This window comes from Zea mays, chromosome 4 (genome assembly GCF_902167145.1).
Source record: "Zea mays cultivar B73 chromosome 4, Zm-B73-REFERENCE-NAM-5.0, whole genome shotgun sequence".
Taxonomy (NCBI): Eukaryota; Viridiplantae; Streptophyta; class Magnoliopsida; order Poales; family Poaceae; genus Zea; species Zea mays.
This window is the reverse complement of record NC_050099.1, coordinates 193,976,948-193,999,178: the sequence shown is the minus strand read 5'-3', so window position 1 is coordinate 193,999,178 and position 22,231 is coordinate 193,976,948. Positions and strand designations below refer to the sequence as shown.

Genomic DNA, 22,231 nt, shown 5'->3' with positions numbered 1-22,231 from the left:
TGTGTGTGTGTGTGTGTGAGAGAGAGAGAGAGAGAGTACTCAGAGCCCTTGCATACAGGATTACAGGTTGTGATTTGTGAAGATGTTGTATTTTTTGCCTGCTTCGCATTGACCATCGAGAGTTCTTCAGGGGGTCCTGCTGCCTGCACAGTGAGAGAGCCTTTGCAGTGACTATACTGCTGAGCCCATCACTGCTGACGGGCCTAGGGTTCTTTTTTTTTTTGTTTGGTCCCTTCGAAAGATGGGCCTAGAAGTTATCTCTTCCCCTCAGGATTCTCTAGCCTTACAAACTACCATGTCCATGTAATTATCGAAAGTAACTTAGCACATGAAAGTTTTCCTGTGCAGATTAACTCTCTCTCTCTCTCTCTCTCTCTATCCATGACTCCAACCGATTATCAATAAATCGACCTCTAAAGTTGCCCAAAGTAAAATTGTTTAGTTTGATCCATCATTTTTTGAATTCCGCTTCCTCACAACCCATATCCAATAGGGCGTAGAATTTTCCCCGAATATGTATCCATGGGAATTATAATCTCTGTATACCCTAATCCTAATAGAGAAATTTCTCATGAATTAACGTGTACTAGTCGGTTGCCCGTGCGTTGCGACGGATCACAATAATACCCACATATACCACCAAAAGGATCTCAAGATTTTTTATTGATTGTCTCCGCTATTCGTATAATTTTTTTATGAACGCACAGGTACTATAGGCAGCAACTCAGAGACCCCATCCCTCGCCTCCCCCACTTCCAAGACTTCGTAGAGCAGAAGGGGAAGAGAAGAGGTGGGCATACCTGTTCGTTGCCGGAGAAGGACACGACGAAAGAACTGGGCATCTGGAGGCGACATAGGTAGTATACAGCTAGATACATATAAGGAGAGAGCATGCAAGCGGAGAAAGAAGCTCAGCCGGAGCAGCTCCAAACCGAGAGGCACCCACACCAGGCCTCAATCCGAGAAGGGCGAGAGAATGTGAGTGTCTTCCCAACCCTGGACCCGCCGAAGCGACACAACACCACCACCAACTACATAGCATATGACGACTGCTGCCACGCTACGGGCCTTGGTTGTCCAATATCTTAGACCTGGACTTTTCATCGCCAAGATAACCTAAGTGTGGCAGGTATCACCATGTCCTCCTCGACGGCACGCACAGAGAAAGGCCAGGAGCATGACCGACTCGCCCCGTACCCGTGTCGACGAGCGTTGGTCGGCTCGCGGCTGCGACCATGGGCGGCGGCAACAGGTTGGGGAGGAAGAACAGGATGAAGGCCGGGAAGACGAACGGGACGTCCGACGACGGCGAAAACGATGGTGCGCGCATGATGTGAAACATCCTCGTGGACATGCAATAGCCACTGCGCGAGACAGTGTCGGGGCTGGTGTCGGACGAATACGGGGAGAAGGCGCCTGCTCCTACGCCCTCTGCCGAGAATGGGGTGATGCGGTGGTGGAGGCATGAGAGAAGAGAAAAAGAAGCAGGATGATGAACGAGGTGGTGGCAACTGAGACGAGAACCATCATTATCGTGCGGAGGTATAGATGGCCAAATGGTCATGTCTGGCGAGCCGGTCCGAGGCACGACCCATTTAATAGTGTCTAGGCCTGCAAATAGGGTGGGTGTAAATGGGTATTTTAGGTGGGTTTAAGAAATGGTTTTGTTTTGGTGGGTTGTGATGGGTTTTAATTATTAACGGGTTGGGTTGGGTGGGTTTATTTTATATTGCGGGTCAAAATGGTTGATACCCATGGGTATAGATGGATTTGTATAGGTATGGGTTTCCATGGGTATTCACCAATCAGACTACCACCCTAATCAGTACCATTTTATTTCAGATTTAGAGAAGTCTTTGATTTCTTTAGTCGCACACAGCACACTATACTTATCGCTTTCACGCCATCTGCATAATCCAGTGAATGGTGAAATTCACTATTATTTTTCACTATTATTTTGAATCAAATTTACATGTTTTGTGAATGGTGAAATTCGAACTCGCAACCTCTCTCTCACGCATACCCTCCTATACAACTATATTACTACACACCAATTACATCTATATTACGTTTTCATTCCTCATATACTATAACAAAACAAGAGTAATTTGATTTTTTAAGACACAAAATGAATTTTTTTGAAAATGTGACCAACTATAAAGTTGCATAACTTTTTGAGATCTACAAATTATATTTTAATAGTTTCTACATCCGAGGTCGTTTACAAAATTTGAATTTTAAATTTGAAAACTTCACACGAATTTTTCAATGATAAAATGATTTCAAATAAAAAAAGTTGACAATTACAAAGTTTCATTACATTTCAAGACCTACAACTTTTATTTTGGTGTTTTTTCCATTTGAGATAGTTTGAAAAATTCAAATTTCAAAATTCAAACATAGTTTTGCATGACAAGATGATTTTAAACCAAAACATTCTCAACTACAAAGTTTCATAACTCTTCAATACCTACAACTTTCATGTTGGTGGTTTTTTCTTTCGAGGTCGTTTTCAAAATTCAAATTTTAAAAATTTTAAATTCAGACGTAGTTTTCGTTGACAATATGACTTCAAATAAAAAAGTTGCCAACTACAAACTTCTATAACTTTTCAAGATCTACAAAGTTTATTTTAGTCGTTTGGTCATTTGTTCATCTCACATGATAGTTCTAACAATATGCACAAATTCTATACATATCTCTCGTAGTTTCATAAACTACGAGAGAGATATAAGTTTTATAAACAAATTTATTTTTAGTTTGTCATATGAAGAAATGTTTAAAATATAAATGTACATCATGATGAGTTATACAAATTTGTAGTTGAAAACTTTTTCATTTGAATTAATTTATTGCTTTAAAATGTGGTTTTTTAAATTGTCTTTGCCTAGTGTTGGAAAAAGCACTCCGCAAAGAGCTCTTTGCCGAGTGTTATATTTTTGACACTCGGCAAAGAAGCTCTTTGTCGAGTGTGAAAAAAAACACTCGGCAAAGAGTTTATTCGCCCACTGTTTTATTTTACCGAGAGTTTTTTGTGTGGAGCTTCTTTGCCGAGTGCCCGAAAAAAAAACTCGACAAAGTATTTGGTACTCGGCAAAGAGAGAAATTCCGGTAGTGTCTGCCTTGTCGGCTCTCTACATGCTATACAGCTACTAATGCTACTACAGGCTGAACACAGGATAATTTGGCCACAACACCATCACATGCCATTCAGTTATTTTACTCTAAGTCTTCACGTTTAGCAAAGGTTTTTTTATGTATCTCCTTGTTAATTGAATTGTTAACTTTGTTTATTTTTCTTTTAAACATAGATGGATTAAGGATCTTTAACATATGTTTTTTGTTATTCTCTCGAGACCTAAACGTTCATTGACCAAATTTGTCACCGTGTATGCAACTATGTTTTTTATATGTCACTGAAACTACCTATAAAATTATCACTGTGTATCAGTATATGCAGTTGGCTTGATGTGAGACAATAAGCTAAACCACGGGTTTTCCATGGGTTTCCACCCAATTACGGGTTGGTTTGGGATCAATAATGTTATTGGATGGGTTGGGTTTAACTTCCTTCTAGTATTTTTTGGTTGGGTGTGGGATGAATATCAAAGTTATTAGATTTGGGTATGGGTGGGAGTGGATTGGATTTTTTGCCATTAGCAGGCCTAATAGTGTCTGGGCCAACCCGGCACGAGCGTCGTGCGGTGCTTGGGCCGTAGCCTCGGCCCGTAGTGCTGGCCCGACACGATTATTTTTTTATTTTATAAAAAATCATATGTATACAATTTATATTCAATATTATAAACAGCTGAGCATGATGTTTTATTGGTTAGACAACTTTGTTTAATGTCTCTCACCCTTCTTCTATCACGCTGGTGTGTCATGCGTGTCGGGCTTAGCGGTGTGGTTTGGGAAGCGGAACGACCGTTGAAACTGGTGCTTTAAGTATAGTATAGATTGGTCCCTATTGACAGGGGTGGACGTTTGGGTTACTTGAAAATTTTGGGTATTGTTGTATGTATACATGTATATTATTTTTTATTGTGTCTCACGAGCTAAACGAGCTGAACCAAGCTTGTTCTCTAGCTCGGTTGCTTAACGAGTCGATCCGAGCCACCTCGCTACCTTAACAAGTCAGCTCGAGCTCCATAGAGCTGAACTCGATATCCACCCTATTGACATCCCTAAACGTCGCTGCTGGGCTGACCAACGGCGTGGCAGTCCTGGAACCGGCCCAACAAGGATGAGGCCTACTAGTACGTCGCTGCTGGGATTGTTGCTCTCCGCCCCTACCGGCTACAGACAGGGAAGGTGCGATGCAAATCAGCGCAGCGGTGTCGTGTCTCCGCGTTAAATCTGCGTCTCCCGTCGCTGCGTCAACGGCAGATCCGACATGCATGCGTTTTAATCATTTTTATGTCACGTCACGCAGCACGATCATTGTAAACTGCAGCTCCTGCCGCACGGTCTCTTTAGCCCTTAACCCTGGTTTGTTGCAGTGTGCAGCAGAGCTAGCAGTAGCATCTTTAGCCACTTCTTTGGTAAAGGTGTCTCAGTGACCGGTCGGTGGGCTGCTGCATCGCTGTGTTTCAGCGTGACGGCGACGGCGACGACGCGCACGAGCGCGGCGCACCGGAATCTCCGGGCCACCACCCCCCACTTGGCCAGTGCGCCCCCAATCATCATCGCCTCGGCGTCTCGTCTGCCCCGGCCCCGGGCCCCGGCTGCCGCCCAAAAGGCATCCGGAGCTCTGCCTGCCCCGGCAGCCCAGCACCTCGCCGCATCATTGCACTAGTACCTTGCAAGTGCTATACTTGCAAGCAACGGTGAACACGATACACAACACAAGTGACGACTCCAACATACGACACCAGTTCTGACTTGTGAGGTCCTGCTTGGAACACAAGATGTTCACCTCTGACAATTCCTGCGTTCCAAGCAGCACCCCGGCCCCTAATAACATAGTAGTATATTAGAACGAGAAGGCTACAGAGACAGGGGGGTTGTACTGACCAAGGCAGGACAGGAGCCGGAGCCAATGGCACGGCGGCCGCCAGGTTATGACATGCGTGCTGCAGCCAGGGACGGCAGTAAGCTATTATTATTGGTAAAGACCGACCGTGAACCGGCAGCCACTCGAGGCGACAGCGCGGCCCTGCCTCCTGCGCGCCACGCGCCGTGGCCCGTCCGTCCGTCCCCCACCACGTGCACGCGCCTGCCCCGCCGGACTCGGACAAGCGGAGGTGGTGCCTGGCAGGGGCCCGCCCCGGCGAGCCTACCGAACCGACCGACTGGCAGGGCCGTGGCGTGGCGTGGCTCCTTGCGCGCGCGCGCACGTACGTACGTACGACGGCGGCCGGACACGGACGCTTCTCCTCCTTGGCTTCTTCTTCTTATTCTTCTTCTAGTAGTACTCCACGGGCGTGCCGGGACAACTGTCGTCCGACACGTCGTCGTCGTCGTCGTCTTTCCCGCCGCCTCCACCAGCAGCAGCCGCCGCCTTGGCGATGCTGAACGGCGGCGGCACGTAAGGCGGCGGGGCGCAGCGGAGCAGGGCCCAGTTGACGCCGGCGAAGAAGGGGTGGCGCTTGATGGCGGCGGCGCCGACGGTGGCGCCGAGGCGGCGGGCGGGGTCCTTGGCGAGGAGCGCGGTGACGAGGTCGCGGGCGGCGGGCGACGCGGGCGGGTCGCGGTCCCGGGGGAACTCGAGCGCGCGGGCCACGATGTTGGCCAGCGTCATCTCGTTGTCGTGGCCCTTGAAGGGCGTAGCCCCGTACAGCAGCTCGAAGACGAAGACCCCCAGCGTCCACCAGTCCACGGCGCTGCCGTGCCCTTCCCCGGCCACGATCTCGGGAGCCAGGTACTCGTGCGTGCCCACGAACGACGTGGACCGCAGCTCCACCGGCTCCGCCACGAGCTCCAGCTCCAGCCCGCCGTTGTTGTTCGGGGACGGTTTCTTGCCCGCGCGCAGCCAGCGGGGCCGGCGGCGCCGGCGCCCGCGCCCGCGGCCCGGGAAGAGCTGGAAGCAGGAGGCGGCCGGCACGATGCAGGAGGAGGAGATGGCGCAGGAGGACGTGGACGACGCGGCGCCGCCCGACCGCCCCGCCAGCGACAGCGGGTCGGAGATGACGTGCGCCGGCGTCGGCGCCGTCGGGTCGCACTTGAGCGACAGGTCGAAGTCGGTCAGCATGATGTGGCCGTCCCCGCGGACCAGCACGTTCTCCGGCTTCAGGTCGCGGTACACGATGTCCATCATGTGGATGTACTCCAGCGCCGCCACCACCTCCGCCGCGTAGAACCTGCCACCACACAAGCAGTCGGAGTCGGTTCAGCAGAGAAGCTATGCGGGGCACAAGTGCCTGTTCGCTCTGCACGACCGTGATTGCAATGCAATGCACACGCATCGTCAAACTCCAACTGCGTGCCGTGTACTGCCCCTGCCGTACTCGGAAAAAGCTAAGTGCGCGTGGCCATGGGCTTTTCTTTTATGACTCACGTCTGTAAGAAACTGTGCAACCAACGCCTAACGACAAGGGTGAGGCTGAGGCGCCAGCACCGTTTCTGAATCAATTGCCGGCATGTTGGATGCTCTGCTGCTCCACTCCAGTGCAGCAACCGAAGGGAGCAGCAGGTCGAGGTCACAGGGGGTAAAGGTGGGGTGGTGAGCAGCAGCAGCAGCAGCAATAGCATACGGCGGAAAAGGCACCGGACAGTGCTCGGACTGGAGCATCATGGCTGTTGGAAGTTGCACGGTGGGGGGCATCAGCATCACACAGTCTCGAGAACGGAGGACCCCATGTGTGCGTGCATGCATGGATGGCGAGCGATTCAATTTTTCAAGTAGGCTGGATTCCCTTTTGCAAGTCAATACAGTAAGCTCCTAGCGCGTGGATCAATTGTTAGTTAACTTGATCCGCGCCTAGGTGAGATCCGTAGATTAGTTCCCCTACCAGAAAGAATTGCCTTAGAACCTAGCAGCCAGTTACTGCCAATCAGTCAGACCTAGGGTGTAGAGTACGTGTGAGTGTTGCAGAGCTCCCATTCTCGAGGGATCACATGGGGGGTTATATATGGTTAATAACAAAGGCCTTCTCTCGACCAAAGCAAACTAATCAATCATCATCGTCACCACCACCACCTCCACCGTCGTCGTCATCTAGAGTAGTAGTCCATTAAACAGACCAACTGCAACGACCGTACTGATTGCATGAGCCGCCTGCGCGGCCGCCGCCGCAGCGCACGGGGGAGGGCGTGGTGCGCTGCGGACTGCGGGGCGGGGCGCCGCTCGTGCCCGTCGCCATCAGTCAGCGCGGCCCGGCCGCCGTACCATGTGCGCGCCATGATGCGCCGAAGACGAGAGAGGACACGGTGCCGGTGCCGATGCCGACGACTTTCACTTCCTTCCTGGTCTGGCGTTCTGGCCCTGATGGACGCACTTACTGGTGGCAGCCCGTACACCACGTGTCCTGGAAACCGTTGCCGCGTCTCACGGCGCGGGGCTTGGACCCGTGACCCGTGCGCGACGCGAGGACGGCGACGTACGTACGCGGTACGCCACCAGCGCACGCACGGGCGCGCGAACGCTCTGGTTGGGGTTGGGCCGTTGGGGTTGCAGTTGCAGGACGACCCATGTACAGGCGGCCAGGCCTGTACTGTACCCCCGTACGTCAAGTGCACTGTATTACTAGCATGCATTGTCATTGAGAGTCCGCCGTCCACCGTCCTTTGGCGCGGCGAGCGCGTAGAGTAGACACGCTAGCAGCAAGTGCTACTGCTGCAACCAGACCACAGACCAGCCAGCTAGCTAACAACTACAGTCTACTAGCGCTGTGCGTGGCTTAAAAATCGTTGGTGTACGTGTCTTTGGCTGGGGCATGGTAGTGGTAAAGTCTCCTCTTTTTTTTTCTTCTGCAAGCCAGAGTGAAACCCTGCGTCCGTGTGCGTGGACGTACGAACCCTGCAGGATGCATACGACGCGCTGCGACCGCCTTGTAGCGCTTGGCCTGTTGATGGAGGCAGTGAGCGGCAGGACAGGCTTGACTTGAGTGGTTCGGCCGGCCGGGCTCACTCACAGCGCGTGCACGGCACAAATGCAATGCGGTAGACTGCGCTGTGCAGCTGCTGTGCGCAAATGACATTACACCTACGCTGTAGTGTAGCGTGCGTGTGTTGGTGGTCATCATGGAATGGAACAAAACAAACGCGTCCATCAGGTGGAAGAGGGAGGAAACCAGGCGGGTGCGTGCCCAACCCAAGACACGTGGGCCCGACTAAACTACGCGCAGCAACACCAACACACAAAAGGAAACAGAAACAACAAACAAGTGTGGTCCGTGAGATTTAGGAAGAAAATATTTGTGCAAGTAAACAGACAGAGCGCCGCGGCAATCACAGCCCCGCAGGAAACCTGCCTGATTCTTCTCCTTCTCCCCCCCACCCCCCCAAAAAAAAACCTAGAATGGCTAGCGTAAGCAGCAACGGATCAAGGGAACGAATGAGATGAAAGCGAGCACGCACGGACGCACCTGACGGCGGCCTCGGAGAAGCGGCGGTGCGGCTGGCGCTGGCGGAGCACGTGGAGGTCCCCGCCGGGGCAGAACTCGGTGAGGAGGCAGGACCATCGGTCGCCCTCGGCGACGCCGTAGAGGCGGGGCAGGAATGGGTGGTCGACGGCCTCGAGGATCTCGCGCTCCGTGCGCGCGCGGCCCTCCTTGTTTCGCCCCTCCAGCTCCTTGCGGTCCATCACCTTGGCGGCCACCACCACCGCCGCCGCCGCCAAAGTCGAGGTGTGCTTCTCCTTGCCGGCGGCCCCGGCGGTGGGGGTGGGGCGGCGGACCTCGGCCAGGTACACGCTGCCGATGTCGCCGGCGCCGAGCCGGCGCAGGAAGCGGATGTCGGAGAGCGAGACGGCGCCGAGGCGCGGGATCTGCGTGGGCAGGGTTGGGGTTGGCGCGGGGGAGGGGGAGGGGTTGCGGCGCGGGGCCGGGAGCGAGAGGTGCTGGTGTAGCGGCCCCGACGAGGACGTGGAGCAGGACGCCGTGGCCGTGGACGCCGTGGAGGCCGAGCGCGAGCGCGAGCGGTCCGAGGACGAGCCGAAGCTCACGCTCTGCAGCTCGTCGGCCGCGACGTCCGCGCCCGCGCCCGCGGCGTCTTCTCTGTCCGGCGGCATCGCGGGTGCGGGGGTGGAGGGAGGGGGAGGGGACACTGGGGCGGGATGCGGAGTGGAGGGCCGGAGGGGGAAGGTGTGGAAGTAGAGTTCAGTAGAGTAGACGAAGAGAAGCAAGCGCAGGTGCAGGGACGGAGGATTGCGTTTTTAATTTGAAGGGGACACGAGGGAGTGAGGGAGGAAGGGTGGTGGGGGCCGGTGGATTGGATGGACCGATGGATGGCGATGGGCCGGGCCGGGCCGGGCCGGGATTCCGTGAGACCCGTTTGGTTTTGCTTCCTGTTTTCCTTCCCTCTGCTAGTACTTGTTTTTTTTTAATGGTACGCGGAAGAGTTCCGGGGAACATGCAGGCCCTGTTCTCCGGGGTGGGGCCGGGGCGATCTCGTCTGTTTCCTCTGCTGCACACACACACACTACCGATCGATGGGTGCAAGTGCAGCATGGGAGGAACATTCCAAGCGTGATTGGCATCCCCGGGCTGCAGTGGATCATCTGATTACGGGAAGTAGATTCGACTCCTCCAGCTTGCTTTTCCACCATTCCTTAATCACGTCGCTTAAATGTGTAGGCAGGCAGTAGCTTACGGCCGGGAAAGCCTATACAACATCTGCTGTTGTGTGGCCCGTCGGTCTCGGGATGTGAGGCGACGACTCGCTGATCGATCGATCGTCGTCGCATCAGATCAAATCAAGCGGTCAATTAGCCTACCTAGCAGGTGTAGTGTAGAGCGTTTTTTTTCTTCTTCTTCTTTCTTTGTCGCCAACAGCATCCAGGTCGTCGGACGTTTGCGTTTGGAGGCACGCGGGCAGCCAGCCTGCCTGGCACCACCTCGTGTCGAGCCAGCCGTCTAGTACAGTAGAACTTGGGGGTGGGGCCCCCATGATTTCTAAACCGGTGGGTGGGCCTGCGGGGCGGGCTACGTGGGCCTAGACAACTGACGCGGAGTGCCTTGGTTGGGTTCGGCCGGGTCCAAGCAGGTGGAGAGAGCCGAGACAAGGAGGAGAAGCGAGTGGACCAGCCGAACCGAGCGGGCCGTATGGGCCAGGCCGTAAGGTGAGAAAGCTGCTGCTGCTGCTGTTTCTTCTTATACTCCCTCCCTCCCTCTCAGACGATGACCGAAGAGACCAGGAGACCACCCCGACCCCCCTTACCCCACAATTGTCAGTCTATCAGACCAGGAGACCAAGAGGAGCATGCCAGGATGCTTGCTACATGGTACTGTTGAGAACTACGTTACCATGGATCACTAGATCCGCTCCCTTCCCTCCCGTCAGCAGTTGAGACGCAAGAATCTGTAGAGGACTCGTCTCCCTTCTCATAAGCACGACAGAGAAAACACACGAGACACAGGATATATGGTTGGGTCTCTGGTCTCTTTCTCTTCTCTCTGTTATAAAGGGTGTACATGTTCCTTATATAGATATGTGAGACCCCTTAAGGACAAATCAGGTATTTGCCCATATAACCCTAACTAGGGTTACTTAACACTCCCCCTTGGGCAAATACCGCGACCAACACATGCCTCGTTAAAACTCCGAAAAACCCAGTGGGAAAATATAGAGAAAGAGTGCATGGTGATACAAATTGCATTTGCACTTTGTTGCCTCGTTAAAAACCTCATGTGAGAAACTTCAAGAAAACTCACCAAGGGAAAAAGAGTACAACAACTGTCATAGGGACAGATTTCGATCCTTTAAGATCTAGATTCTGTCGAATCTTCTACAAGGGCTAACTTTAGGAATGTGCTCCCCCTGATCCTTGCAAAACCGTATCAATCAAGCAAAACATCTTCTTCTGGAAGTATATAAAGATTTAGCAAACGAATTGCATATCCTTGCAAGGACTATTTCAGGAACTTTACCTCTACTCACTTCTAGGATATACGAGGTAAGTGCACGTATCAATATAAATAAGCCACTTTGACTGATGGTGTTCGATCGACTGGACCTATATATTTGATAGAAAGTTTCATAAAGGTTCACATATTGATCATCAAGTCCACACCTTCAGGGCATAGAATATGACATTTATTGTCTCACGATTGTGATCAATATAAGCATTCGCTCCCCCTGACGATGACATCTGTCAAAGTCGTTATTCCATAAATCAAGCACATTCTTCAAGATATATGTCTCTGTCGGAGAGTAAATCTCCGGGCGGGTGGCGGATTGCACCCGTCCTAAATCCTGAGATGAGGAGGGGCTTAGGCGTTGTGCTTGATCCTTGGAATGAACGGGAAGAACGCAAGAACACATAAGGGTTTAGAGTGGTTCGGGCTGCCGAGGTGTAACAACCCTACTCCACTGTGGGATGTATTGCTTGTGACCTTGCAAGTCTGAGGTGTGGTCTAAGATTGCGTGTGTGTGTAACGTTGCGTGCCTCCCCTTTTATAGCTGAAGGGGGGCATGCACAAGGGGACTGGGCCCCGACATGTGGGCCCAGGGACATAAAGAATATGGTGCTTGGAGCCTACTAATGTCTGTTGCCGAGACAATCTTCTTGTACCCTGGCGCCCGAGATCTGCGTATCCTTGGCGTGCCGGGGAAGCTTCTTGTGGAAGAGAAGATGGGTGCAGTGCCTCGCTCGAAACCGGCGCACTGTCCGCCAACAGACTGATCAGGCGCGCCGTCTGCCCGACGACCCTGACGACGTCTGCCAACGGATTGGACAAGGCGCATTTAATGCCGAGAGGGCTTATCGCCTGTCAACGTGGTGGCAGGCGACGCGTCCCTTCCGCAATAAATGCTGAGGTCGGACGGCTGCACGAGCCTTACGTCAGGTTCGGCCCATCGGCTTATGTCACGGGCTTCAGGCCAAGCGACAGCAGCAGGGCTCTACCTGGGCAGGAAGCCCCTACTCGAGAGGTGGACACGTGTGGGCACCGAACCCCTATTCGAGCCGGGGTCTTCCAGGTCTCGGAGCTCGGCCAGGGCCCGGTCCCTGCTTTGAGGGACCTGGGGCTTACACGAGGGACCCGACATGCCCTCCTGGGAGTTCCGAACCCACTAGTACAGGGGTCCGGCGTCCTTCCGCGGAGGTCCGGACCTATCGATGCACCTTGGGGAGCCTTATCTCTCCTTGCCACGTGGCGCCCTCGGGCCTGCCCATGCGGTGGGGTCAGGCGCCGTTCCCCGCGTGGCAAGGAGACATCGCATGGGTGCAGTGTCTTCATGCTATAGAAGAGGGTACCCCTGATTTAGGGTACCGACAGTGGCCCCCGGGCCCGCCTCAGGGGACGGTGCGAGCCTATAGGTGGGACCAAAACCTGTATCCTGCGTAGTCATAGCGTGACCAGGGCATCTCCTTAGCGCGTCGTACTATCTCAGCGTGCGCACGCTGTCAGCTCGCTACTGGCCACACCAACCGCTGTGCCGGTTTTCGCGGTCAACCGGCATGTGGCCTCCACGCAAGGTGGTTCAGTCATGCTCCGCATGCGCGAGGTGCCCTGTTAGCCCCGCCTATGTTGAGAATATCCCCCGGCGGTGGCCCCGAGGCGTCGTGGGAGCGAGCGCGGCGGTTCGCCTCTCCTGCGCATGGAGGCCAGCACCTCAGCCACGTGAATCGTGGGCCCGAGCCCCTTTGTCAGTGACTGAGTTGTCCGGGCGCTAGGTGTGCGCCAGGAGGATTTCCCCAGGGTGCGCGGGGGCCTTTTCTTGAAAAAGGGGGTCTTCTGCGCGCAGTAGTTTTGCTTTTGCATTTTCTCCAACTGCCCTGCCCTCTCACCTCCAAGCCTTCCGTGTCTCTCCGTGCTCGTGCTCCTCAGCTTTTCGCCGCCGCGGTTGCCATGGCCACGCTGGTTCGTCCTGATCGCTACCAGACCGAGGGGTGCTCGACACAGTGCGTCGCCTGCTTGGATGGGGCATGCCTGCGTTTGCCGGGAGGATTCGGGCCGGCACTACCCCCCTCGGCGATCTCGCCACTGGGGAGTTCGTGCTCTTTGTTCCCTATCTCTTCTGCGGGTTGGCGCTGCCGATTTCGCTGTTCTTCTTGCTGTTGCTGGAGGAGTTCGGGCTTCAACTCCAACACCTCACACCCCACTCCATTCTCTAGGTGGCCATCTTTGTCCACTTCTGTGAGATGTTTGTGGGAGTGGTGGCTTGCACTTCCCTTTTCCGCTAGTTCTTCGTGCTGGTGAGGTCTGGGAAGGGCAAGGATCACCTCGGGGCCTACTACTTCCAGTCAAGGTCAGATTCAACAGTGACCTACATCGCCTCCCTTGGCGGTGCGAGGTGGGAGAACTGGCGAAGTGATTGGGTGATCGCCAGTGCTGAGGTCAGAGACCGCCTCATTCTTCCAAGTGACGGGCCTAGCCTCGAGCGGAAACAGTGGAGGGTGAAACCATGCCTTGTGCCGAAGTTCGGGCCCGTCCTGGACAGGATTAGAGAACTGGCGGTTGGAGGCCTGACCTCAATGCACGTACTCGGGGATTTCCTGAAGCGCCGAGTCATGCCACTGCAGGGGAGGCCGCGTCTGAGCTACTGGTTTACCGGCCCCAGCGACATTGGTAGGATCCAGCGCGGGCCTGGGACTGATTTGACTTGGGAGGAGTTGGAAATTTTGGTGAGGGGGATCACCGGTGAGGCTTTTATTCCTGAATCCTTGATGCTTCCCCAGGGGATTTCGCCGCTCTGCGACAATCCTGGGTTGCGGTCAGCGGTGCTGGCCCGACTGCCGACCCTTGATGAGAGTGGTGTGGCGGTCCGTCAAACCGGTGGTCGGGATCCCCATCGGGGGATCCACATTCCCGGTGCACCTGTCGGCGGCCCCCAACCGGCTGATGTGGCCCCTAGAGTTTTTCCTGCAGTCCCCAGTCCCTCGGACAAGGGCAAGGGGCCCGCAAGCAGCTCCTCCACTCCGGACGCCGCCGGGAGGTCGGAGGAAGTAAGGCGGCACCGACTGCGCCGCGCCGATGGGTCCTTTGTTGGGGATCCTCCTTGAGATTCGGGCTCTCCCCAGAAGCGTCAGAAGACAGCTGGTGGGACTAAGAAGCCCGAACCTCGGGTCCAGGGCGGGCAGAAGGGCGCGAGCCCTCCACTGCCACCATCTTCAGATCAGATACCACCACCCCCGCCGCCTGTGCCAGACCGTCCGTCGTCACCGTAGGGGCAGCAGCAGCAACACCAGCAGGAGCAGCAGCAGCAACAACAACAACAACGTGTGCCCGCTTCCAAGGCCGCTGGAAGGTTCACGGTCCCAAGTAAGCTTAGGTCTTCCCAATATTCGCTCGATCGTGGCTTTTATGTCGATAGGTCTTGATCCGCCTTTTGCCTGTCAGGGCCTCCTCTTCCTCGGCATCCGTAGACGTTCCTTCCCCACCGGCCGCTATGCCCACCGGGGGGGTCTGGTTCCCATCGACATACGCCTGCTGGGAACGTCGCTGGCGATCCGTTAGCGGCTACCATGGATGCTCCTTCCTCGTCGGCCGCCATGCCCGCCGGCAGGACTGGTCCCCACCAGCATACATCTGCTGGGAATGTTACCGGCGATCTGCCAACGGCTACCGCAACCCCATCAGCGTCAGCGCCAAGCCCACCATCGGCGGCGGCCGAGGGGGTTCCAGCTGCATCTGCCCCCACCGCGCAGACTGACGATGGCGCTGAGGTGGCGCCATCGGGCCCCCAGGATCCGCCTGTCACCGCCGAGGCAACACCTTCAGGCTCCCAAGTTCCAGCTGGGGGCCCAGAAATGGTGGCGTCGCCGACAGCTGCTGCAGACCCGACAGCGGCAATGCCGTCGGATGCACCGCCGGTGGTAGGCATGGGGGCGCGTCCGGCTCTATCCCTCCACCAACTCCGGAGGGTCCGGAGGTTATTCTTGGGCGTCCACTCCGGTCTGGTGTCGAGTCTGGAGCGACGCTAACTCCTCTCCCTCAGGTGCTGAATCGCGCTCACCAGGCCCTCCAGGAAACCGAGGCGGCTATCCGGCGAGAGTGGGAGGCGCTCGAGACCGAGCACCAGCGCCTTGGTGACTGGTGCTCCCAACTGGAGAGGCGCACTAATGCGGCATCCTGCCAATTCGCCTCGGAGCGGGCCGAGCTTGAGCAGGAACGTGAGGACTTCAAGGAGGACATCCAGAAGGTGTCTGACCGAGAGGAGGAGGTGACCCGGAAGGAGAGAATCTTGGACAAGAAGAAAAAAACACCTAGACCAAAAGGAGGAGGTCGTCACAGCGCTCCATGATAGGCTGAAAGCTTATAATGCAGCGCTGGAGAAACAGCGGGACAAGCAAGCTGCGGCTGAGGCGAAGATGGAGAAGCTGCATCAGGAACTCATCGACAAGGCCAGTGATATTGCTCGCGTTGAGGGAAACCTCAAGGCGAGGGAAGCTTCCTTAGTGAAACGAACAACTGACCTCACCTGGCAGGAGGAGGACCTCGCCTTCAGGGAGGAGATGTGGGCAAGGCGGAACAAGCTGTTGGATGAGCTTGAGCTTGAGGCAGAGGAGAAAGTGAAGCGTCTGGAAGGGAAAGTGCGGACGCTGGAGGAGCAGGTCCGCCAGTTCCAGGCGGCGCAAGCGACACAGCGGGCCCTGGGCTCCCAGGCAGCGGAGGTGATGAGGAAGACACTTGACGACCTCCGGCAGAGCAACGCGCCGGAGCCCAGCGCATCGCCGCTTGGGCTAGCGAGGCAAGCACAACACTAGTACCATTGGGGGATGAGCCCCATCCCGACATTGGTGCGGCCGGCGTCCATCTCCGACGCGCTCCCAATACTGGATTCCGCTGCTGACCGCCTCCGACGTCTAGATCAGGTTCTTGGCGCCCACTTGGAGGCCAAGGGCGGTAGACTCTGCCGATCGGCCATCGAGTATGTCTTGACGTGCTTCCGGAGCCACGACCCGACTGTCTCCTTGGGGCCGGTTATTGTGGGTCCAGTGGCCGACACTGAAGATGCTGCCGGGAGGGCGTTCGGGATGCTGTGGACGCGGTGGTCGGGCGCTTCCAACGGGATCCTATTGACGATGAGTAGCCAGATCGGCATGGAGAAAAACGAGGGTTCCGCTGGGGAGCGGGTTGCAATATGTCTTTGATTTTGTAAGGTACTCTTTAGGTACTACTTGCCGGTGACATTACCACTTATCTGTATGCCATTTTTTTCTCTGTTGCGTGCATTGTTGCCAGCTTCTTTCCCGGTACTTGGCCCCCCCTGGGATATGGCCTCGATACGTCGGGGCTGGATGCCCGGATTCTTAAGGTGGCACTGGTGCCATCACCCCTAAGGGGTAATCCCTAGTGGGACCTTACCTGCACACGGCCTAGGCCAGGCATCCTTAGCAGCGCGCCCATAAGGTCTGCCAGCTGGTATTTCTCACCCTTTGATTCACGCAACAGGACCGGCAACAGGGCGGTGGGGTGTGTGTAGTCTTGCGGTACTTGACCATGCGGTCGTACAACCCCAAACCACCCCATCGTCTAATTCCCGGGTCTGGCTACTCAATTCGGATGTCGCTATACCAGCCAGGGAGGGACACTGCGGAGATGCTCTATATTCTAGGGGTTGGGGAGAGGTACTCCATTATCTGTGGCAAGGCGGACGCACCCGGGGCGGCATATTTCTGTCACCTAGCTTGAAGGGTCCTTCCCAGTTGGGGGAGAGCTTGTGGAGCCCTTCTCGGTTCAGAATTCACCTTAGAACCAGGTCCCCGACTTCAAACTTCCTACTATGCACGAACCGCTAGTGGTAGCGCCTGAGCGCCTGGTTGTACCGTGCATTTTAGACTGTTGCTTGCCGCCTGTGCTCGTCGATGAAGTCCACGTCTTCGCGCCGTAGTTGTTCCTGCGCAGACTCGTCGAACGATTGGGCCCGCGGAGAGCGCATAATGATTTCCGGGGGAAGGCAGGCTTCGGCCCCGTAGACCAGGAAGAATGGGGTCTCCTCGGTGGCTCGGCTGGGTGTGGTTCGGTTCCCCCATAGCACGAAGAGCAGCTCGCTGACCCAATTTGCGCCATGTTTTTTCAAGCAGTCATAGGTACGCGTCTTGAGTTCCCTGAGGATCTCTGCATTTGCTCTCTCCACTTGTCCGTTACTCCTGGGGTGGGCCACGGACGTGAAGCAGAGCCGGGTGCCGATGCCTTCATAGTACTCCTGGAAGACCCGACTTGTAAACTGGGTCCCATTGTCTGTAATGATACGACTTGGGACCCCGAATCTGCAGACGATCGACTTGAGGAAAGCGACAACAGCGCCCTGGGTGATGCTGACCACAGGGGTGGCTTCCGGCCACTTGGTGAACTTGTCAATGGCGACAAACAGGTACCGGTACCCGCCGACAGCCCTAGGGAATGGTCCCAGAATATCCACCCCATACGGCAAACGGCCAGGAGGGTGGGATCATTTGCAGAGCCTGAGCTGGTGTGTGTATCTGCTTCGCGTGGTACTGGCACGCTTCACAGGACTTTACTAGCTCGGCCGCATCCTGGAGTGCAGTTGGCCAATAAAAACCATGCCAGAAGGCCTTACCGACCGCGTGCGGGATGAAGAATGACTTCCACACTCCCCTCCATGGATCTCCGTGAGTAACTCACGGCCCTCTTCCTGGGTAATGCACCGCATAAGAATGCCTTTGGCGCCACGGCGGTAGAGACCCCCTTCTACCATCGTGTATCGCTTAGCCAACTGCACTGTTGGGGACTTGTTCTCAAATGCTATGAATTAAGAACAGGGCAACATAAAATGTTAAATATTAATGCCCTTCGTCCGCTGAAGCATTATCTCCCCAAGGATTTAATGAGCTTCGGACGAAGGCCATGAGCAAAATATCACGAAGGTCACACCTTCATGATCAGATTTGTAAAACAATATGAAGTAAAGAATATAAAACATGAAACATTATAGAAAGATATACTAAAAATAGGTAACTGTTGGGGCGAAGGCAAAGACGCCACCCTTCGCTCGTCGCCTTTCGCTGCAGTCGCTGGTCTGACAAAGACAAAACAGGCAGGGACACTCTTCGCTTCATTCAGCACCAGACGAAGGCCTGCGGTGACGTCTCCCCGCAGCACGACCTCGTCCTGCTCTGAGGCCCACGTGTGATCTGGCCCATTGTAACGGGCCCCGCGTGGCCGCCTTTGTGTTACGGGCCTAGTTTGTAAAGGCATTCTTGTAATTACAGCTTGTAACCCTGCTTTATGGGAATATTCTGGGGATAAAGTAGGTGTCTAAGGGCACATGCGTCCTTAACACAAGGCGCTGGGCACTCAGATACCTATAAATACCCCCGCACAGTGCCCGTGAGAGGCTAGATAAACAGAGCTATTGCCCCCGAGCACGTAACCCTGTTGTCGCCACCGTTCACCCTTGTTGGCCTCCTTACTGCTGAGAGCAAGTTCCAACATTTGGCGCCCACCGTTCGTGCTACGACAAGACCACCCACGATGGCACCCAAGAGAGCTAACCCGAAGGCTGACGAGGCTGCGAAGGCAGCACTGCTGGCCGCAAGAAAGGGCAAGGCCCTCGCCCTCACCCAATCCACCCACCAAGAGCCCACTGAAGACAACATTCCCCGCACCTGCGAAGACGACACCTTCCGCACCTGCGGGCCCGAAGGACAATCGCAGCCGCCCCCAGGCTTCGCCCCACTGGAGGGCGCGGATCTCACCGAGGACGGCGAAGTCCTCGGCGTCTCAACAGAAGAACAGTTACAGCTGCGCGCCCTGCGCCTCAAGAACCACAATCTCCAGAGGCAGAAAGAGATACTGGAAGCCAAGCGCCAGCGTGTGTCCGCACTAGCCAAGGTGCGGCAAATGATACGCGACGAGGAGCAGAAGGCCCAAGACCTCGAGCGCGAGATCGCGCTGATGCAGCGCGAAGGCCACCTCGGTCTACAGCAAGAGCCACCCCTCCAGCAGCGCGCGCAACCGGAAGACACGCGCGAACGCCACCGTTCACCCTTGTTGGCCTCCTTGCTGCTGAGAGCAAGTTCCAACAGTAACATTATTCACATATTTTATTACATGAACACAAATATTAATACATAATATTTAGGTACATTTATACCTTTGTCTTAGCGGAAAGCAATAATTCCATCGTAATGTGCCAGCAGTTACAAAATTGCGTGAACAGTACAGGGGTACTTGAAAGTCGCCAAGAGGGGGGGGGGGTGAATAGGGCGAATCTGAAATTTATAAACTTAAGCACAACTACAAGCCGGGTTAGCGTTAGAAATACAAACGAGTCCGAGAGAGAGGGCGCAAAACAAATCGTGAGCAAATAAAGAGCGAGACACGATGATTTGTTTTACCGAGGTTCGGTTCTTGCAAACCTACTCCCCGTTAAGGTGGTCACAAAGACCGGGTCTTTTTCAACCCTTTCCCTCTCTCAAACGGTCACTTAGACCGAGTGAGCTTCTCTTCTCAATCAAACGGAACACAAAGTTCCCGCAAGGACCACCACACAATTGGTGTCTCTTGCCTTGGTTACAATTGAGTTTGATCACAAGAAGAATGAGAAAGAAAAGAAGCAATCCAAGCGCAAGAGCTCAAATGAACACAAATATCACTCTCTCCCTAGTCACTATTGATTGGAGTTGTCTTTGGACTGGGGAGAGGATTTGATCTCTTTGAAGTGTCTAGAATTGAATGCTATAGCTCTTGTAATGTGTTGAAGGTGGAAAACTTGAATACTATTGAATGTGGGGTGGTTGGGTATTTATAGCCCCAACCACCAAAATATGGCCGTTGGAGGGCTGCTGTCGCATGGCGCACCGGACAGTCCGGTGCGCCAGCCACATCAGCCAGCCGTTGGGGTTCGACCGTTGGAGCTCTGACTTGTGGGGCCTCTGGGCTGTCCGGTGGTGCACCGGACAGGTCCTGTAGACTGTCTGGTGCGCCAACTGCGCGTCCTCTGTCCTCTGCGCGCGCAGGCGCGCATTAAATGCGTTGCAGTCGACCGTTGCGCGCGAAGTAGCCGTTGCTCCGCTGGCACACCGGACAGTCTGGTGTGACACCGGACAGTCCGGTGAATTATAGCGGAGCGACCTCCCATTTTCTCGAAGGTGGCGAGTTCAGCGTCGAGTGCCCTGGTGCACCGGACACTGTCCGGTGGCACACCGGACAGTCCGGTGCGCCAGACCAGGGTTCCTTTTGGGATGTCTTTTGCTCTCTTTGTTTGAACCCTTTCTTGGTCTTTTTATTGGCTTAATGTGAACCTTTGGCACCTGTAAAACTTATAGACTAGAGCAAACTAGTTAGTCCAATTATTTGTGTTGGACAATTCAACCACCAAAATCAATTAGGAAAAAGGTGTAAGCCTAATTCCCTTTTAGTACTGTTCATCTATTTATAGACACAGGGCACAGCCTGTGAGATATTACATTTATGCCCTTTACAATTGACTACAATAATGACACAAAACATCATGGGTCTTCAAGTCATTTTATCTTTAAGTCGGTTCACCCCTTCGTCTAGAGATTTGTCATTGTGCCGAAGCTTTATAGATGATAGCTTCGACGCTGCTTCTAATAGAGTCTGTCGAAGGTGTTTTCTTCCTTTAGGATCTTCGGCTACGAAGCATACCCCCCCAACAGTAGCCCCTTCGCGGTGCTAGATCGTTTTTCGTAACGAGCTTGATCCGTGAAAAAATTCTTCTAGGCTTCGGGATGCCGAAGATCCGAAAAACACCTTCCCTGAGCTCGTTGACGAGAAACGATTAAAATAATCCGCGCGCGAGGTGGCCCCATCTTGCAGCAGTTTCGCGCGCCCCGGCAATTCACCTTCTCGGACCCTGTGGCCCACCGTTCAGCGAGTGCGGGTGACTGTTTGTTCGGTGCGGGAGTTCTTGACGATTCACCTTCCCACCCGCGGCACTATATAAACAGACGGGTAGGTGTGAAGTTACCACGACATTCATTGCTATTGCACTGTTTTGCTGCCAAAAATTTGACCATAGCCGAAGCTTGATCATCGTGCTCAGACGAAGTGCCACTTTTGATTCTGCTTCGGCACAAGAGCTTCAGAAAAATAAAAAAAGTCAACAACTTCAAAAATTTCAAGAAATTGATAATCAAATGGCAAGAGTTCGTTCCATTGCCAGGGTTGGTAGTGAGGGAGATGAAACTGAAGCTACTGAGACTGTTTCGATTTCCGAAGCGATGAAGCGGTTTGGGCTGGTAACATCGGAGGATGCACCTGTCGCTGAAGCAGAGCAGGCTAATGTTGAGGAGACTGAGTCTGAAGATGATTATAGTAGCGCAGTGCCAAGTAAACCCAGCCACCTGGACTTCGGGAAATCCACCATCTCCAAAGATGACTTACCTAAGATGTTGAATTTGGGCTATTTAAGTGAAGCAAAGAAAGAGCTGATTCGTTTTGGTGGAGAAGAAACTACTCCGAAGCCAGGAAAAGATGAAGTAGTGATCTTCAAAAGTTTCTTTAAAGCTGGTTAAGATTCCCTTTGAACAAGATGATTGCTGATGTACTGAAGAAGTTTGGGATCTACCTTCATCAGCTAACCCCTAACGCTATCGTTAGGCTTAGCGTTTATATTTGGGCTCTCCAAAGCCAAGGGGTGGAACCATTTGCCGAAGGTTTCTGCCGAGTGCACGAGCTTCATTACCAGACCAAGGCTAGAGGAGATGGTCTACATGAAAATTTTGGCTGCTACAATTTTGCCTACCGCAAGACTACAAAATTTCCAGTGACCAGTTATCGTAGCAAGTGGCCAGCTGGTTGGAAGTCTGAGTGGGTTTACGTCAAAGTTGACGAAGATAAGGAGAAGCTGGTCCAGAGTCCGTTAGAGTTGATCTTCGGAGAAACCAGACCCCCCGTGCAACATGACACCAGAGGGTCCACCCAAATTGCTCTGGCTGAATTTAGAGTTATTGCAGAGCACATTGGCACTAGGGACTTAGTGCAAGAATTCTTGGCTTTCAAGGTGTTTCCAACTATGAAAGAGTGGGCCATGCCGAAGCTTGAAGGAAAAAAGAAGGAAGGGGAGCTTATTCGGTTGCCTTACCATTACAAATTCAAGAAACATTTCAAAGTGCCTTGCCAATAATGGCTAAACACGATCGAAGTAATGTGTAATGAAATACTTGGCAATTACTCTAAAAAAGAAGATCAATTGATGA

The 22,231-nt window shown here is 54.1% G+C and overlaps 1 protein-coding gene across 1 annotated transcript; it reads right to left on the bottom strand.

Annotated features, from left to right (window-relative positions):
• Positions 1-4,993: 4,993 nt before the first annotated feature.
• Positions 4,994-9,251, bottom strand: LOC107546756 (Protein kinase superfamily protein). The gene is made up of 2 exons (NM_001322488.1): positions 8,526-9,251; positions 4,994-6,299 (listed from the first exon to the last, which is right to left on the bottom strand). Exons 1-2 carry the CDS (start codon positions 9,167-9,169, stop codon positions 5,405-5,407), a joined length of 1,539 nt encoding a protein of 512 aa, NP_001309417.1. The 5' UTR covers positions 9,170-9,251; the 3' UTR covers positions 4,994-5,404.
• Between the last annotated feature and the right edge of the window lie 12,980 nt (positions 9,252-22,231).